The sequence below is a fragment of the Misgurnus anguillicaudatus genome, chromosome 10, assembly GCF_027580225.2.
Source record: "Misgurnus anguillicaudatus chromosome 10, ASM2758022v2, whole genome shotgun sequence".
NCBI lineage: Eukaryota > Metazoa > Chordata > Actinopteri > Cypriniformes > Cobitidae > Misgurnus > Misgurnus anguillicaudatus.
In genome coordinates this window covers 16,755,091-16,768,576 of record NC_073346.2, presented here as the reverse complement: position 1 = coordinate 16,768,576, position 13,486 = coordinate 16,755,091, and the positions used below count along the sequence as shown (strand labels likewise).

General features: G+C 34.7%; 1 protein-coding gene across 2 annotated transcripts in view; it reads left to right on the top strand.

The window, feature by feature from the left end:
* The window catches only part of deptor (DEP domain containing MTOR-interacting protein), a 49,628-nt gene extending 37,093 nt beyond the window's left edge, over positions 1-12,535 (top strand). For both annotated transcript variants that reach the window (XM_055209720.2, XM_055209719.2), the window contains exons 8-10: positions 5,000-5,070; positions 7,546-7,650; positions 9,698-12,535. In XM_055209720.2, the coding sequence (XP_055065695.1) occupies positions 5,000-5,070; positions 7,546-7,650; positions 9,698-9,826 (305 nt within the window). In that variant the 3' untranslated portion in view covers positions 9,827-12,535. The remainder of the gene's footprint in view (positions 1-4,999; positions 5,071-7,545; positions 7,651-9,697) is intronic.
* The last annotated feature ends 951 nt before the right edge of the window (positions 12,536-13,486 follow it).

The following is a 13,486-nucleotide window of genomic DNA, read 5'->3' as shown; positions in this document are numbered from 1 at the left end:
CCTTTTGATGTCTATAAATATTTTATTGATACATATAAATATATATATATATATGTGGGTTGTGTAAAAGTACATAACTACCTGTTTACTTACCTCTCTTTCACATTATGGTCTCAACTAAAAGGGGCGGGGCTTGGCCTATAAGAAGGTGCCCCAGAGAACAATCTGGGTCAGTTTACCTGGCTAGTTAACGTGCAAGTGTGGTGCCGTGAGAAAATCCTTTATTTGTCTTAAAGTAGTGGGCTTGTATTTACATTTACATTTATATTTTCTTTTGGTTTTCCACAGTTTTGTTTTTTTGTTAATTTTGTACATAGTGTTGGGTCGGTATTCACCTCTGGAGCACTGTAAAATAAACATCACTTTTACACTTTAACATCTTTGCGAGTATTGCCATCATTTTTTTTATTTTTTTATTTTTGGGAAAAACCCAGTTGCGCCTGACAGCGGGTCTGCGAAGACCTGTTGTCTGACACTGTCATTCAGTAAACTGGCCAATGACTGCTGTGTGAGCATTGGTTTAGTTTGAACAAAATGAGGGTGCATCCCAATTCAGGGTCTGGATCCTTTTAAGGCCGCGGACTTTGAAGGCAAGGCTCAATATTTAAAGGCAGCAGCCTCTAAATGCCACGAAGTGAACTGAAATGAGACGGTCTAGCCTACGGGGGCATCACTTGCTTTTCCCGCCCACTACGATTGTCACCGGGACACAAAAGCTGAGACCTATCAGACTTTTAAAAATAAATATGATGGCAGATTTTTTTATTTTAGAAAATATAACACATTGATGCAGTTTAAACTATCCAACAGTTTGTAAAATTCACCAACCTTAGAAATATACAAAAGCAAAATGCAACACACAACATTGCAGCAATAATATTAATTTACATCACTAAAACATCATTTATAATAGTAAAACAGACACAAGGACCTTTAATTAGCAAAATATACACTTCATATTGAATTTTGGGATAGCCAAGGCTGTGAAGGATACATCTATGGATCCTCGGTAGGGCTGTAACGATTTATCGTGCAAATGCGTGTTTTCTCAATTAATTAATTTGCATGAATTATGGTGAAATGCCGCCACATCCAAAAGCCAGCGGGCGCTCTCGTGCAGAAACCTCCTTTGTGCCACAGAAGAAGTAGGCTAGCATAGCAAACGCTATTCCAGGAAATGTCTACAGGAATATTTATATTGCTGTTCTTCAAATTGTTTCAGGTATTTTCATGATAATAAAGAATATTTTCAATGATTTTGTTTAACGAGCATTGCTTTTTAAAATGCACGTTATAAACGACTCCGATTCATAATGATTTTAGATTGATAAGGACTTCTGACTGACCAAAACGCCATAGTAAACACACAAGCTGTGCATGAAACACAGAATCACGATGCAGCAATGCATAATCAGGCAGGTCTTTTTAATGGAACAAGCTATATATCGTTACAGCCCTAACTCGGTTTCAGAGGGGGAAAAGGCCACAGCAAGAGCTTCGAATTGTGACAGCCTTTGATGTCATTTGCCTTCAGATACGGCCTTGGAAGGCCACAGGCCCTGAATTGGGATGCACCCAGTATGTCTGTTTAAGTGCCACACACAAGTAGCCTACAGTTTTAATAGTGTTGATTGTAGCTGTTTTTTTATCTGTCTTTTTCTTGTACGAACCTAACATAAGTGTTTATGTTCTTAATTATGAAAAACAATCTTAAATATTTAATTTTAGAGAAAATACACATGGTAGGCTAATAGATACTTTAAACAGTATTACACTGAAATCATCTTACTGGCCATATGCTGGTGAGACATGAAAACACATAAGCCCTCTGAATGGAGAGCAGTCATGCCCATTAGAGTTTTACCAGTGGCTAAACCTGCATACAGAAAATAAAATTGCACAGTTTCATCAAAGTGAAGTATGTATAAATAACGTAATAAATAACTTTGTTCACATATATGATACATATGATATAGGAAAAGGTCCATTGTTTGGATAACTAGTCCACTCAAAGCTGATATTGTTTCGTACTTAAAAGTCAATACAGGCACGTTTAATGTAAATTAAACAATAATGTGTTTAAGCATGTTGAATAGAATTAAAACATAAATTCTAACTTTTAGTAAATCTTGTAAATATGTTTATTCATACTGTAGGATCCAGTAGATTACTAGCAATTTAAATGAAAATAACTTTTCAATCTCTTAACATTGTCTGTTGTGGTATGGTTTCACTGACCTTTTTGGGCATGTTTTAATGTTACTTATACACTGTAAAATTAGGATTCTGAATTTAAGAATCAATGGTTGTGTTGTGCACTGTCTAGAACTATTCATTTTGGAGTGAAAATATTGTAGACATAAATTTGTTTTGCATTTCAGTTATTATACTTCACAGTAATATTGTGTTTAATAAGAATTGGAGGAAACTTACAGTTTACTTGCAGTGTACTTTTGATTGATAATTAATTATTTTGTTTTATTTACAGATTGTCCTGTATATCTACAAACTGAATTATATTTAGTTATTTTTAGATTGTAACAAAAGTTTAAGATGTTTTAAGATGCATTTCTTGGGAATTCATCCTTTTTCATCCAAATTAAAATGTTATTTTACAAATGTTAGCATGCATTTATTGAATGTATTTGACTGTAAAAAAAATAAATTTAGTAAATATCTGTGAAACAGTAGCATTTTCCCTCAAATCAGAAAAGTATTGTATTGTTTTGTAATTTAGCATATTTAAATTAGATTATTAACATTGTGACGTGATCACACAAGATACATGTTTTACCACCCATTATATTGTGACTTATGTATATTTCAGTTTAAATTAGTTTGATATGTTTTCTTAGCCATTTTATCCTTTTGCTATTTTATGTGTGTATGTCTTTTATTTTGCCTCGTCTGCCTGTCATGTGAGGGGTCACATGACATGGAACTTTGTATAAAAGAAAGGAGCAGGAGCACATGGTTAGCTGACGCTATAGCTAAAACAAGCGGTTGCTGGTGTGTGGAGTTTGTGTATTTGGGCTTACCTTTCCAGTTATGTTTTATGGACTTTGGATATCACTTTCTTGGATTTTATATACACCGTGGAAACTTTGCACATTTGGACTTTTAACACGCTTGGACTTTTATATTGTTTTAGATTTGTTTTTTGTATTTCCTTCATTTAACAGTCTGGAGTTTTTAAATAATTGTAACTAAACCTTTAAGGCTGACCATTACAACTTTATTTTAACATTGATGAATATTTACAGAAAATAACTAACCAATCAAATGAGGTAGGGAAAACCACAATGAACTACATATTAAAAATATATAATCTCTGCTTAGTTACTTGTCAATGACTGCCAGTAAATTACTGTGGAGAAAAACCACAGTAGTACCTGGCAGCCATTGACAATAGTAACTTACTGTAGAAAATAAATCACAGTAGTTAACTGTCAGCAATTGGCAAGTAACTTACTGTGGAAAAGAAATCACAGTAGTTAACTGGCAGCCATTGACAAGTAACTTACAGTACGGCAAAATCACAGTATTTAACTGGCAGCAATTGACAAGTAACTTACTATAGAAAAAAAACACAGTAGTTAACTGGCAGCAATTGACAAGTAACTTACTATAGAAAAAAACACAGTATTTAACTGGCAGCAATTGACAAGTAACTTACTATAGAAAAAAAACACAGTAGTTAACTGGCAGCAATTGACAAGTAACTTACTATAGAAAAAAACACAGTAGATAACTAGCAGCAATTGACAAGTAACTTACTGTGCTTTTTCTAAAGTAAGTTACTTGTCAATTGCTGCCAGTTAATTACTGTGAATTTCACAATATGTTTTTTACAGTGTAGGTGATAGTTGTGAGTTGAGCATGCTCGTGGTTTGGCAGTGCTGTTCTGATTGGTTGCTTTGCTTATCCAATCATGCGATGTCTCAGCTGGCCTCCCATTTTTGGTGACAACAAAGTAAACACAAGTAAAAAAGAGAACGAGAGAAACAATGTGCACACATGCACACTACTAAGTTTTGGGTGTGACAACCGCATACAGAAATAAATCCCTTAAAATGTTAGCATGACAGGAATATACAGTAAATGTTACGCCTGCTTTTGCTATAGCTGACAAAGTGACGTCCGTTGCCTCTCACGGCTGTAAAAAAAACACGGGTGCTAAATGTATGAATGTTAGGAAAAGGATGTGTTATTGTGTGGAAGCGTTTAGTAAAGTATGAGTGACTTTAAAAAGAAAGGGATGGAGAAGCCCTCCATCTTCAGGAAATGCTCCATATATGTACGTTCTTGAAACACAAAAATAAACAAAATGATCTGTTTTAGCACAGCAATAGTCATAATGTCTGTTAAGCACCCAAAAAGCAAGTTATTGAGAAAATAGTGCTTGTGACTTATGTACTGTATGCTATAGAATTTAAACAGGCACATTTGATTACCATATATGCAAGATTAAATGCCTTTTGGCCTTTTAATAACATTCAGTGCATTATTTTTAAATCTGTCACCGAATATTAAGTTTTGTTTCACATTACTGATGAAGAGATCAGGCTTACTACCGGTAAATGCTCTTCTGTATTTAATGAACCTCAGCCGTGCCACAACCTCATTGCTTCATTAAAGTGAACCTTCAGCACCCCATTACTGCCTAATTACAGCTCTCTCGCTCACTCTTCCTGTCTCTCTCTCTCTCTCTCTCTCTCTCTCTCTCTCTCTCTCTTTCTCTCTTAAAGCACAAGCTTTGTTTCAGGATTAATGTCCTTGACTTGGAAATATTGTCTCAGTGTTGATGTAACTTTCATTTACATTGTTATCTTTTTAAATTGTGTTAAATATTAAAATGATGTTTTACTGATTAGATTAATTTATGTATCGAATAATTTATCTGTATATTAGCCGGTTCTTGTCATAAATATAGTCATCAATACTGGAATGGTGTTAAGAAATAAATAAATAGTAATATTTCTTGACCCTGTATTTGCAGTGTTGAAGAGACAAGTGAGCCCAGATGAACTTCAGGCTCCTGGAGGACTTTACATAAAGAAGACATTCACAGTAAGTTACACACACACATGCAGTTTTTAGTGTTTACAGTTCATTATAATTACAAATAGACTAACCATAACCCTAACAGAAAGATAAAATATATATTTTTTTTTACAATATAATGACTACTTTGGAATTAGGGATGTTCATTTCAGTTAATTTTCCCAACCGACAACCACTGCTTGTTAACCGAACATTAACTGTTAAGATTGTAATATTAAAGATTTTAATATTTAAATAATCAGTATGTAGGATTGTGGCCAATACTGATATTGCAATTATAAAACTTGTGGCTAAAACTGGTATTGCAATCACACAACTGGTGGCCGATACACAACATGACAACATAGACATCAGTTGAGGGCTGTAACTCCACTTTTTAAATGACAATATCCTGGCCGGACCACTATTGTCAGTGATATAAGATATTTTAAATGAAAATGATTTCTTAATGTCTACTGACATATCAGGGCCATTTTATAATTAATTGATCTAAATTTCTTACTTGGGCTGGGTATTGGCAAGGGCCTCACGATACGATACATATCACGGTACGATACATTGCAATACTTTTTACTGTTTTTAAATTTTCTGCCATTTTCTCACTCACGCTAACTTCTGAGACATTGGCCCAATGGCCGTATATGACAGACCACTGGACAGCGACAACCACAGCAGTGGCGGAGAAAGTTGTTTGACGCACACAGAGTTTTTTTTTTTTAAACTCCTTTAAATTGTCATTAAGTAATTGTCTGTGACCCGGTAAAACAATAGAAACATTTTATTAAATATACAACAGATCCAGAGCCAGGATTCATACATCAGGGTTTCCCGCAGCACATTTCAGTTCAGGCGGCCCACCTAAGCTTGGAAACCCTACCACCTTAACTACGTCATCCCCAAAAAAAAAAAAAACATTCGCTGCACAAAAGGCCGTCAAGTGCATCTCAGAGAATAGCGCATACGCCCTTCACAGCGCGAGCGTGCACGCGCGCCACACGGCCAAAATGAGATAAAGAAGTGGACTTACGTTTTTGGGTTATTTAAGCCTGTTATTGTATTAGTCTTAGTCTATAGTTCTTGCAAATTTAAAGTAAGTTAGCTGGTGATTTTGTTGTTTGAGCAACCTGCTAGGTAGGTTTCACGTGCCTGTTGATTAGATATAATTGTTGAGCGCTCTTGCTCAAGTTATTTATATGCATTACAGGAATTACACTTAATTAATAGTGGGAAATAATCAGTTTTTACAATTTTTGCGCCATATATCATCATTCGCCTGACGTTCTACAACATCTGCTTTAGTTTGTGTTTATTAACCCTTTAGTTTCACTTCATCACGCAGCTATTAGAGGTATCTGTTAAAAACATTTAATTAATTAATAATCTAGTATGTGTTCAGTTTCTTAAAAATTAGGTTTTATTTGAGTGTTTTAAATAAAAATATTAACATTTTCATCATGACGCATACGCCCCGCCCCTTTGATTGTCACGCCCTCTGCCCCGCCCACTCGCCCAACCCTACCACCTTAACTAACAAATTTTCTGCGGCAAACCCTGTACATTATCATACTTTCAAGCAACATTACATTATTAAAGAGCACGTGATGTGTTTGGTCAGGGTCTAAGACAGAGACCATCAATGAAGGTATGTCGGGACACGCACGAGACTGAGACGAACTGCGTCATCTTGGGTACACACACGCATCTTCAGCTTACTGCACCATACTGAAGCACGGCCACATATGCAGTACAACTGATTTCTATACAAATTATAACTTTACCAGATCGTCAGGGCAGAAATAATCTGTGCCATTTACAGGCCATTCACAAATTAAGGATAGAAAAGTGTCGAAATATCTCTGGAGCAATTTTTTTTCTTTTACTGACAATATTAATCAGTCATAAATTCCTAACTCCGGTTAACTGATCAATATGAACATCCCTAGTTGGAACATTTTTGTAAATGAGGACATCCCAAATTTAGCTCACCTCTGGGGATGGATCTGTCCCCAAATGATCGATGTAGGTTCATGCACACAAACACACATTTGTTTTTATACAGACACACACGCGCGCGCGCGCACACACACACACACACACACACACACACACACACACACACACACACACACACACACACACACACAAGGATCTACAGGAAATCTTTATAGACTCCAAGCTCTAATTGCATAATTTACTGAACTAAAAATAGTGAGAGAAAGTTTTCCTTCACAAGTCTGTGGAGATCCAATCCTCAACAGAATTAACAGGAACAGCCAAGAGCAGATTAAAATCCAGATCAAGAAATCAGATATTTGATACTTTGTGTTGTTTAGCTTACATGAGACAAGACCGTTTTGTTCCCTAAAGAAATAAAAAGTTCCAAAAACAACATAATAAGTGTACATAAGTGTTTGCATAGTTTAAGCTGAACTGAAACTATAGCTCTTAATGAGTTCATGTACTGTATGTGTATGTTTGCAGATTGTGGGTGATGCAGTGGGCTGGGGGTTTGTGGTGAGAGGAAGTAAACCCTGCTACATTCAGGCTGTGGACCCCGGGGGCCCAGCTGCAGCTGCGGGAATGAAGGTACAGTACATTATTTGTCCTGCAAGAAAAAAATGCTGTAGAAAGTAAATAGCATGGCAGTAATATTTGTATAGCGGTTAAAGATTTATACTGATAACTACACAGTTATCAAGCCCACAAGGGTTGATTCATGAGTGTCTTAAACATGCACTAGACAACTGCCAAATGTGAAAAAATTGCACGGTTGAAATCAGATGTGAGATTTGACCTTTGATATACTTTTAGCACAAAAAAATATATGACTGTATGGCAATAGGTTCTATTCTGTGTATGAATTCACTGCAATAATAAACTATTAAGGTTATGTGTCATTAAAGAAACACCCCTGGATACTCATTACATCAGATCTTGTTTGCATAGTCTGTTTCTGAGGTAAAAGCTATTTAAAGATGACCTCTGCGCATATCCAACGTTCTGCACCTGTTAAAATACACATTTGACCCCTATCTGATTTAACTGAATACTAAGGTTGGTATTCTTTTGATAAACATTTAAAGTCTCATCTATATAAAGTGCTTTTTAAACTTACAGTAGATCTAGGAACTATACTCTCATTCTGGCATAATAATCAAAGACTTTGCTGCTGTGGCATGTCTGCGGGAGGTGTAGTGATATTGCGCTGCAGCTGAAAAACCTTTCAATAGCAGGGTACTATTTTCGGGCACTGTGTAATATCATTGCGCCTCCTGCAGCCATGTTACAGCAGCAAAGTCCTTGATTATTACGCCAGAATGAGAGCATAGTCCCAGCCATATCAGCCTAGAAAATCACAACTTTCAATTTTCTGTTGGTCTTAGTACACGACAGTATCTAAACTCTTTGGTTATTATTGATCTAATCAGATTCAATGTATTGCGCTAAGCTATGCTAAAAGTGCTGAATGGATTCCAAAATGGTAAAAATCAAATGTTTAACTCAAGGGGAGCTGGAAAATGAGCATTTTTTTTTTTTAAGTGAAGTGTCCCTTTAAATGTGTTTGTTATGTTTAAAGATTAATCCTAATATTGCTATTATCATATCAGTCAAGGTCAAGGCTACCTCAAATCACAGAGATTAAGGCTGTTGGAGTTACATTCACCAGAGTGTGAGGAATGTGCAATATCTGATATAATGCCAGATGAAATGGGCATGTTGACATGTTTAAGGACATGTTGAAAGTTGAGCTTACAAAATGGTGAGCGTGTAAAAGTTGCTTTGTGGTAGGGATTAGGGTGGGTGTAAAGGACAATCACACGATGACATTCACAAGTTATATAAACATTACTGGTGTTTCAAAAGGTTGTTTAATAGATTTAAATTAAGATCATTGATTTAAAAGATGAATTTAAAAACTGAGGATTAATAAATAAAGCAACAATTGGAACTGCTAAAAGCGTCTTTAAAATTTAAATAATCTCCTTTATGAGTCAATAAAAATCATTAAGAACAAAATTACAATAAATACAATAAATAAAACAGATAAAAACATTTAAATGTTAAAAGGTATTGTTTTTAGGCATAGTATAGTATAGCTGACCTGCGAGCCATGTAGTGTGTGATTTGCATTTAGTTTTTTTGATAAAAATTTTGAACGTTTTAAAAAAAGAGTTTGAAAGAAAACTATGTGAACTTAAAAAATGTGCAGTATTTATTATGTCCCCTTAACTTTAAAGTTATAGTTCATCCAAAAATGTAAATTCTGTCGTCATTTACTTGCTCTAAACCTGAGTTTTATTTCTGTTCTGTTGAACACATGAAGATATTTTGATAATGGATGGTAACCACCCATTGACTTTCATAGGATAAACAAATACAATGGAAGTCAATGGATACCGTCAACTGTGTGCTTAAAATCATTTATCAAAATATCTTCTTTAGTGTTCGACAGAAAACAACAACAGCATGACGGTGAGTAAATAATAACAGAATTTCGACAGAAACGAGCTATGACGATTGCTTATATGTGATTACTGAACTATAAATAGCGACTATCACAGTATGTGGTCCATTATGTGCTTTATCAGTACCTTGATATCTTTATGGATATTTTTTCCTGCTGTCTCAACAGGTGCGTCAGTTTGTGGTGTCAGTTAATGGACTGAGCGTGCTCAATCTGGACTACAGGTCTGTCAGTAATCTTATCCTCACTGGTCCTAGAACAGTGGTAATGGAAGTTATGGAAGAAGCGGAATGCTGAAGACAAGATCTCTCTCTCTCTCTCTCTCTCTCTCTCTCTCTCTCTCTCTCTCTCTCTCTCTCTCTTTTAATCCAAACCATTATTTTTGACACTAATCTATGCTTTGACATTCGTGCCTCACACTGGCTCCTCATCGACTGTTACTTGACTGCTGTAACTGGACATATTCTCTGAGATCATGTGAGAAAGCAACTGCCAAATATTATTTTGTAGCAGATATTATTTAGAATTGTAGCGAGTAAAACACTTGTGGTGATTGAAACATGTCAGTTCACACATACTGTATACTAAAAAGTAATATATTTGTGCCATTCAGGTAAGGGCAGAGCATATTGCTCTTTTTAACTCTGTTTTTCTTTATTTAAAGGGTACCTGACTATACACTAACATTATATAGATTAATACTGGTATTGGCTATATGAATGTGAAATTAAAAAGTACAAATGTCAACTTTAAAAAAATCTATTGACTCAGAGGCCGGCGTTTTGTTTACATGCAATACTTAATCAAAATCCGTTGTATTAAAGTCCACCTATTTTATTGCTAAAATATGTTATTTTGTGTATTTGGTATAATACAATGTGTTCGCATGGTTTATAGTTAAAAAACATTATTTTCCACATACCGTACATTTTTGTAGCTCCAGATTTACCTGTCTTCCTCAAACGCTCTGATTTTGTACAAAACTCATCGATTTGAAAAGTCTCTGATTTGCCGGTTAATCTGTACGTTGTGATTGGCCTGAAGACCTCAGACGTCAGCCGGAAATGTGACGCTTCTTACCATGTTTGAAAGATTCGTGCACAATGCAATGCTAACAGGAGTTAACTTACAGGCTGAGTCAAAAGCAGGAGGAATTATGATAATGTTGGTTTTCTGTACATCACCAATCCCAGGAAGTAAACTGTTGCCTACAATCCGTGTGTTTGTTGTAGTCCAAGAAAAAAGATTTACATTGGATACGATAACTTGCGTCATCGTTTACTTTGGGGTTTGTACCTTTTGTATATCGTTAACATGTACTAATAAACACTTACACACCAAAGAAAATGTAAAATCGTGAATCAGACGATAGTTACAAGTCTTTAAGTAGATTGTTAAATGATGTGAAACAGAAGATGAGAGTTATAAATGCACACAGTCATTAAAAATACATCAACGTTTTCTGTTCACCTCTTTCAATATGAAACTGAGAGTAACATAAATGATAAACAATAACATACAAATGAAAGGGAGTGAGGAGTAAAACACATGAAAAACTATATTATAGATACCATAGTATTTAATATAGCCTAGTAAACTGTAGTAATATTTTGTGAACTAGTAATGAAAATATTTAATGTTTTCTATACAAAATATGAAGTATTAAAGCACACAAGTCTTCATAGTCAAGGTACCCTTTAATGTTTTAGAGAGGCTGTGATCTATGTACAGTAAATGTGTCTGCTATTTTTTTAAAGTTTGAATAATTGATCACATGATCTTAGTATGATTAGTTTGAAATAACTACCTTATATATCTGCCAGGCCTATTGACACATAAACTAATATACAGAATTGACACATTCATTTATATGCAGGAGACGACCAACAACAGCACTTACAGACTTTCTTTTAGCTGAAACTTGAATGTTTAAATCTTAACGCACATCTAAAAGATGCTCTTGTATTGTGTCTTAGTTTCTGTTTTTCAAGTGTGTTGTATAACTAGCTAGTTTTTATTTTCTGTTTGCCCATTAGGCAACAAGAAGGCAATCAATGTATAATGTTCCTATAACTACACAAAATAATATGGTTTTGTGTATGTGTTACTGTTCTAACATGATAAATAACATTTTAGAATAGTCACATATTGTGTTTATACAGATGTTATAGAGTAAAGATCAATAAATAAATCAACACAATCATCATACTTGCTTACTAAAAGTATGTAGTTAAAGAAATATAGAGGAATTATTGACTAAACTAGTAGTCCTGTACTGTGTGTGTTAAGAACGTCTAGACATGTGTATTGTGTACAAATACATTACAAATATTGTGCAGGAATCAAGAAAGTGTTCATCTTCTATAATCTATAGTGTGTATTATACATTATGATACAACTTAAAATGTTAAGTAAACATTTTAGGCGAGATGGTGGTTTTGCAAGATGCTATGTACTCATTTGTATTGAGGATAATAACACAACTACACTCTAATGATCTTTTAATTATACAATATGTTTTGTGCATAGATAAGTACAACAATAAGCTTGAATCTTCTGCCTTAATGACTCACATCATGCTGCTAAATCTCACAGCGGTCACAACTTTACTGATCATACAGAACATACTGTACCGTGGCCTCTTTTAAAGGCTGTTTGTTGGTGAAGATTTCTGGGTGATCTTGACAATCAGCATCCTTTTGTCAGAGTAGTCTGTTAAATACGGATGTAAACGTGCCACATGTACCCTACCGGCAGGATATAAGCTAATCGGATGGTTCTTACAGTCTGTTTTTTTATCGCTTTTTGTTTTAGATTGAATAAGAGAGAATTTCATCCGAAACTCACTTCGATGCAACTGAGTTCAATGCATGTGTATTTGTTTGTTTGTTTTTGTGAAAGGAGGAGACTCCCGGTACCGTATCTGTATTCCTCTGTGCAGCTCTAGATGAAAATTAATGTCAGTTTGATTAATGTTTCATTAAAGATCTTGATTTCATTTCAGAACTGTTGTCTGACTTTTAATTAATACATTACATAAACCAGGTGCCTAATTGGTTGAAATTGAACCATTTTAGTTTCTCAAAGAACCATTTCTTTCATACATTTTCATAATCTAAAGAAGCTTTTATTTACTACAAAGATTCTTTTGTAAAACAGAAAGTTATTTTGATGTTAAAGGTTCTTTATGGAACCATACAGCCAAAAATAAGAGTGAGGGTCATGGGTTTAAGTCCCAGGGAAGACACAAACTCATAAATTGTATACTTTATAGTGTTCACTTTACATATATGTACCTCTGAGTAGCTTTAAGTAAAAGCATCTGCCAAATGCGTAAATGTACACTCTTAAAACGGTGTAAAATTTTGTGTTATTATTGGAACAACACATTTTGTGTTGTTTTAACACATCTTGTGTTGTCCCTTTTATTTATTTAAACACCAGAGACCCGGGGCCTGTTTATTTGCTTACAGGTTATAATGAATATTGAAACTTGTAGGCTCTTGTTTGTTTTTCTTAAAGATATTTAGTTATATGCAATTCTTAGATAATCCATGTGTTTGTGTAAGCAAATCTAATCATTAATCACTATCTATTATTCTGTACTATATGTTCATAACCAGGGTCAAGAACCAGAATCTATTAAGATAAACTATATTTACAAAGATGATGTTATGCTGTTAACTTAATGAATATCTATAAGCATTACTGTAGTGCCACCTGTTGGTTACAGAGATCTTATGCACATTTAGAAAAATGGTCAAGAACAAGAAGTGGTCTGTAGCTGTTACTGGGGCAGTATACCCTTTCAAGAAGTACACCTTTAGACTTAAAGAGTTCGTATTAGTACCTCAAAGGTACATTTTGGTACCAAAGAGTGCACATTAGTAGCTCAAGGTACCAAATGTATACATACCCTGAAAAAGACCAGCTAAAACCAACCTAGGCTTGTTAGTT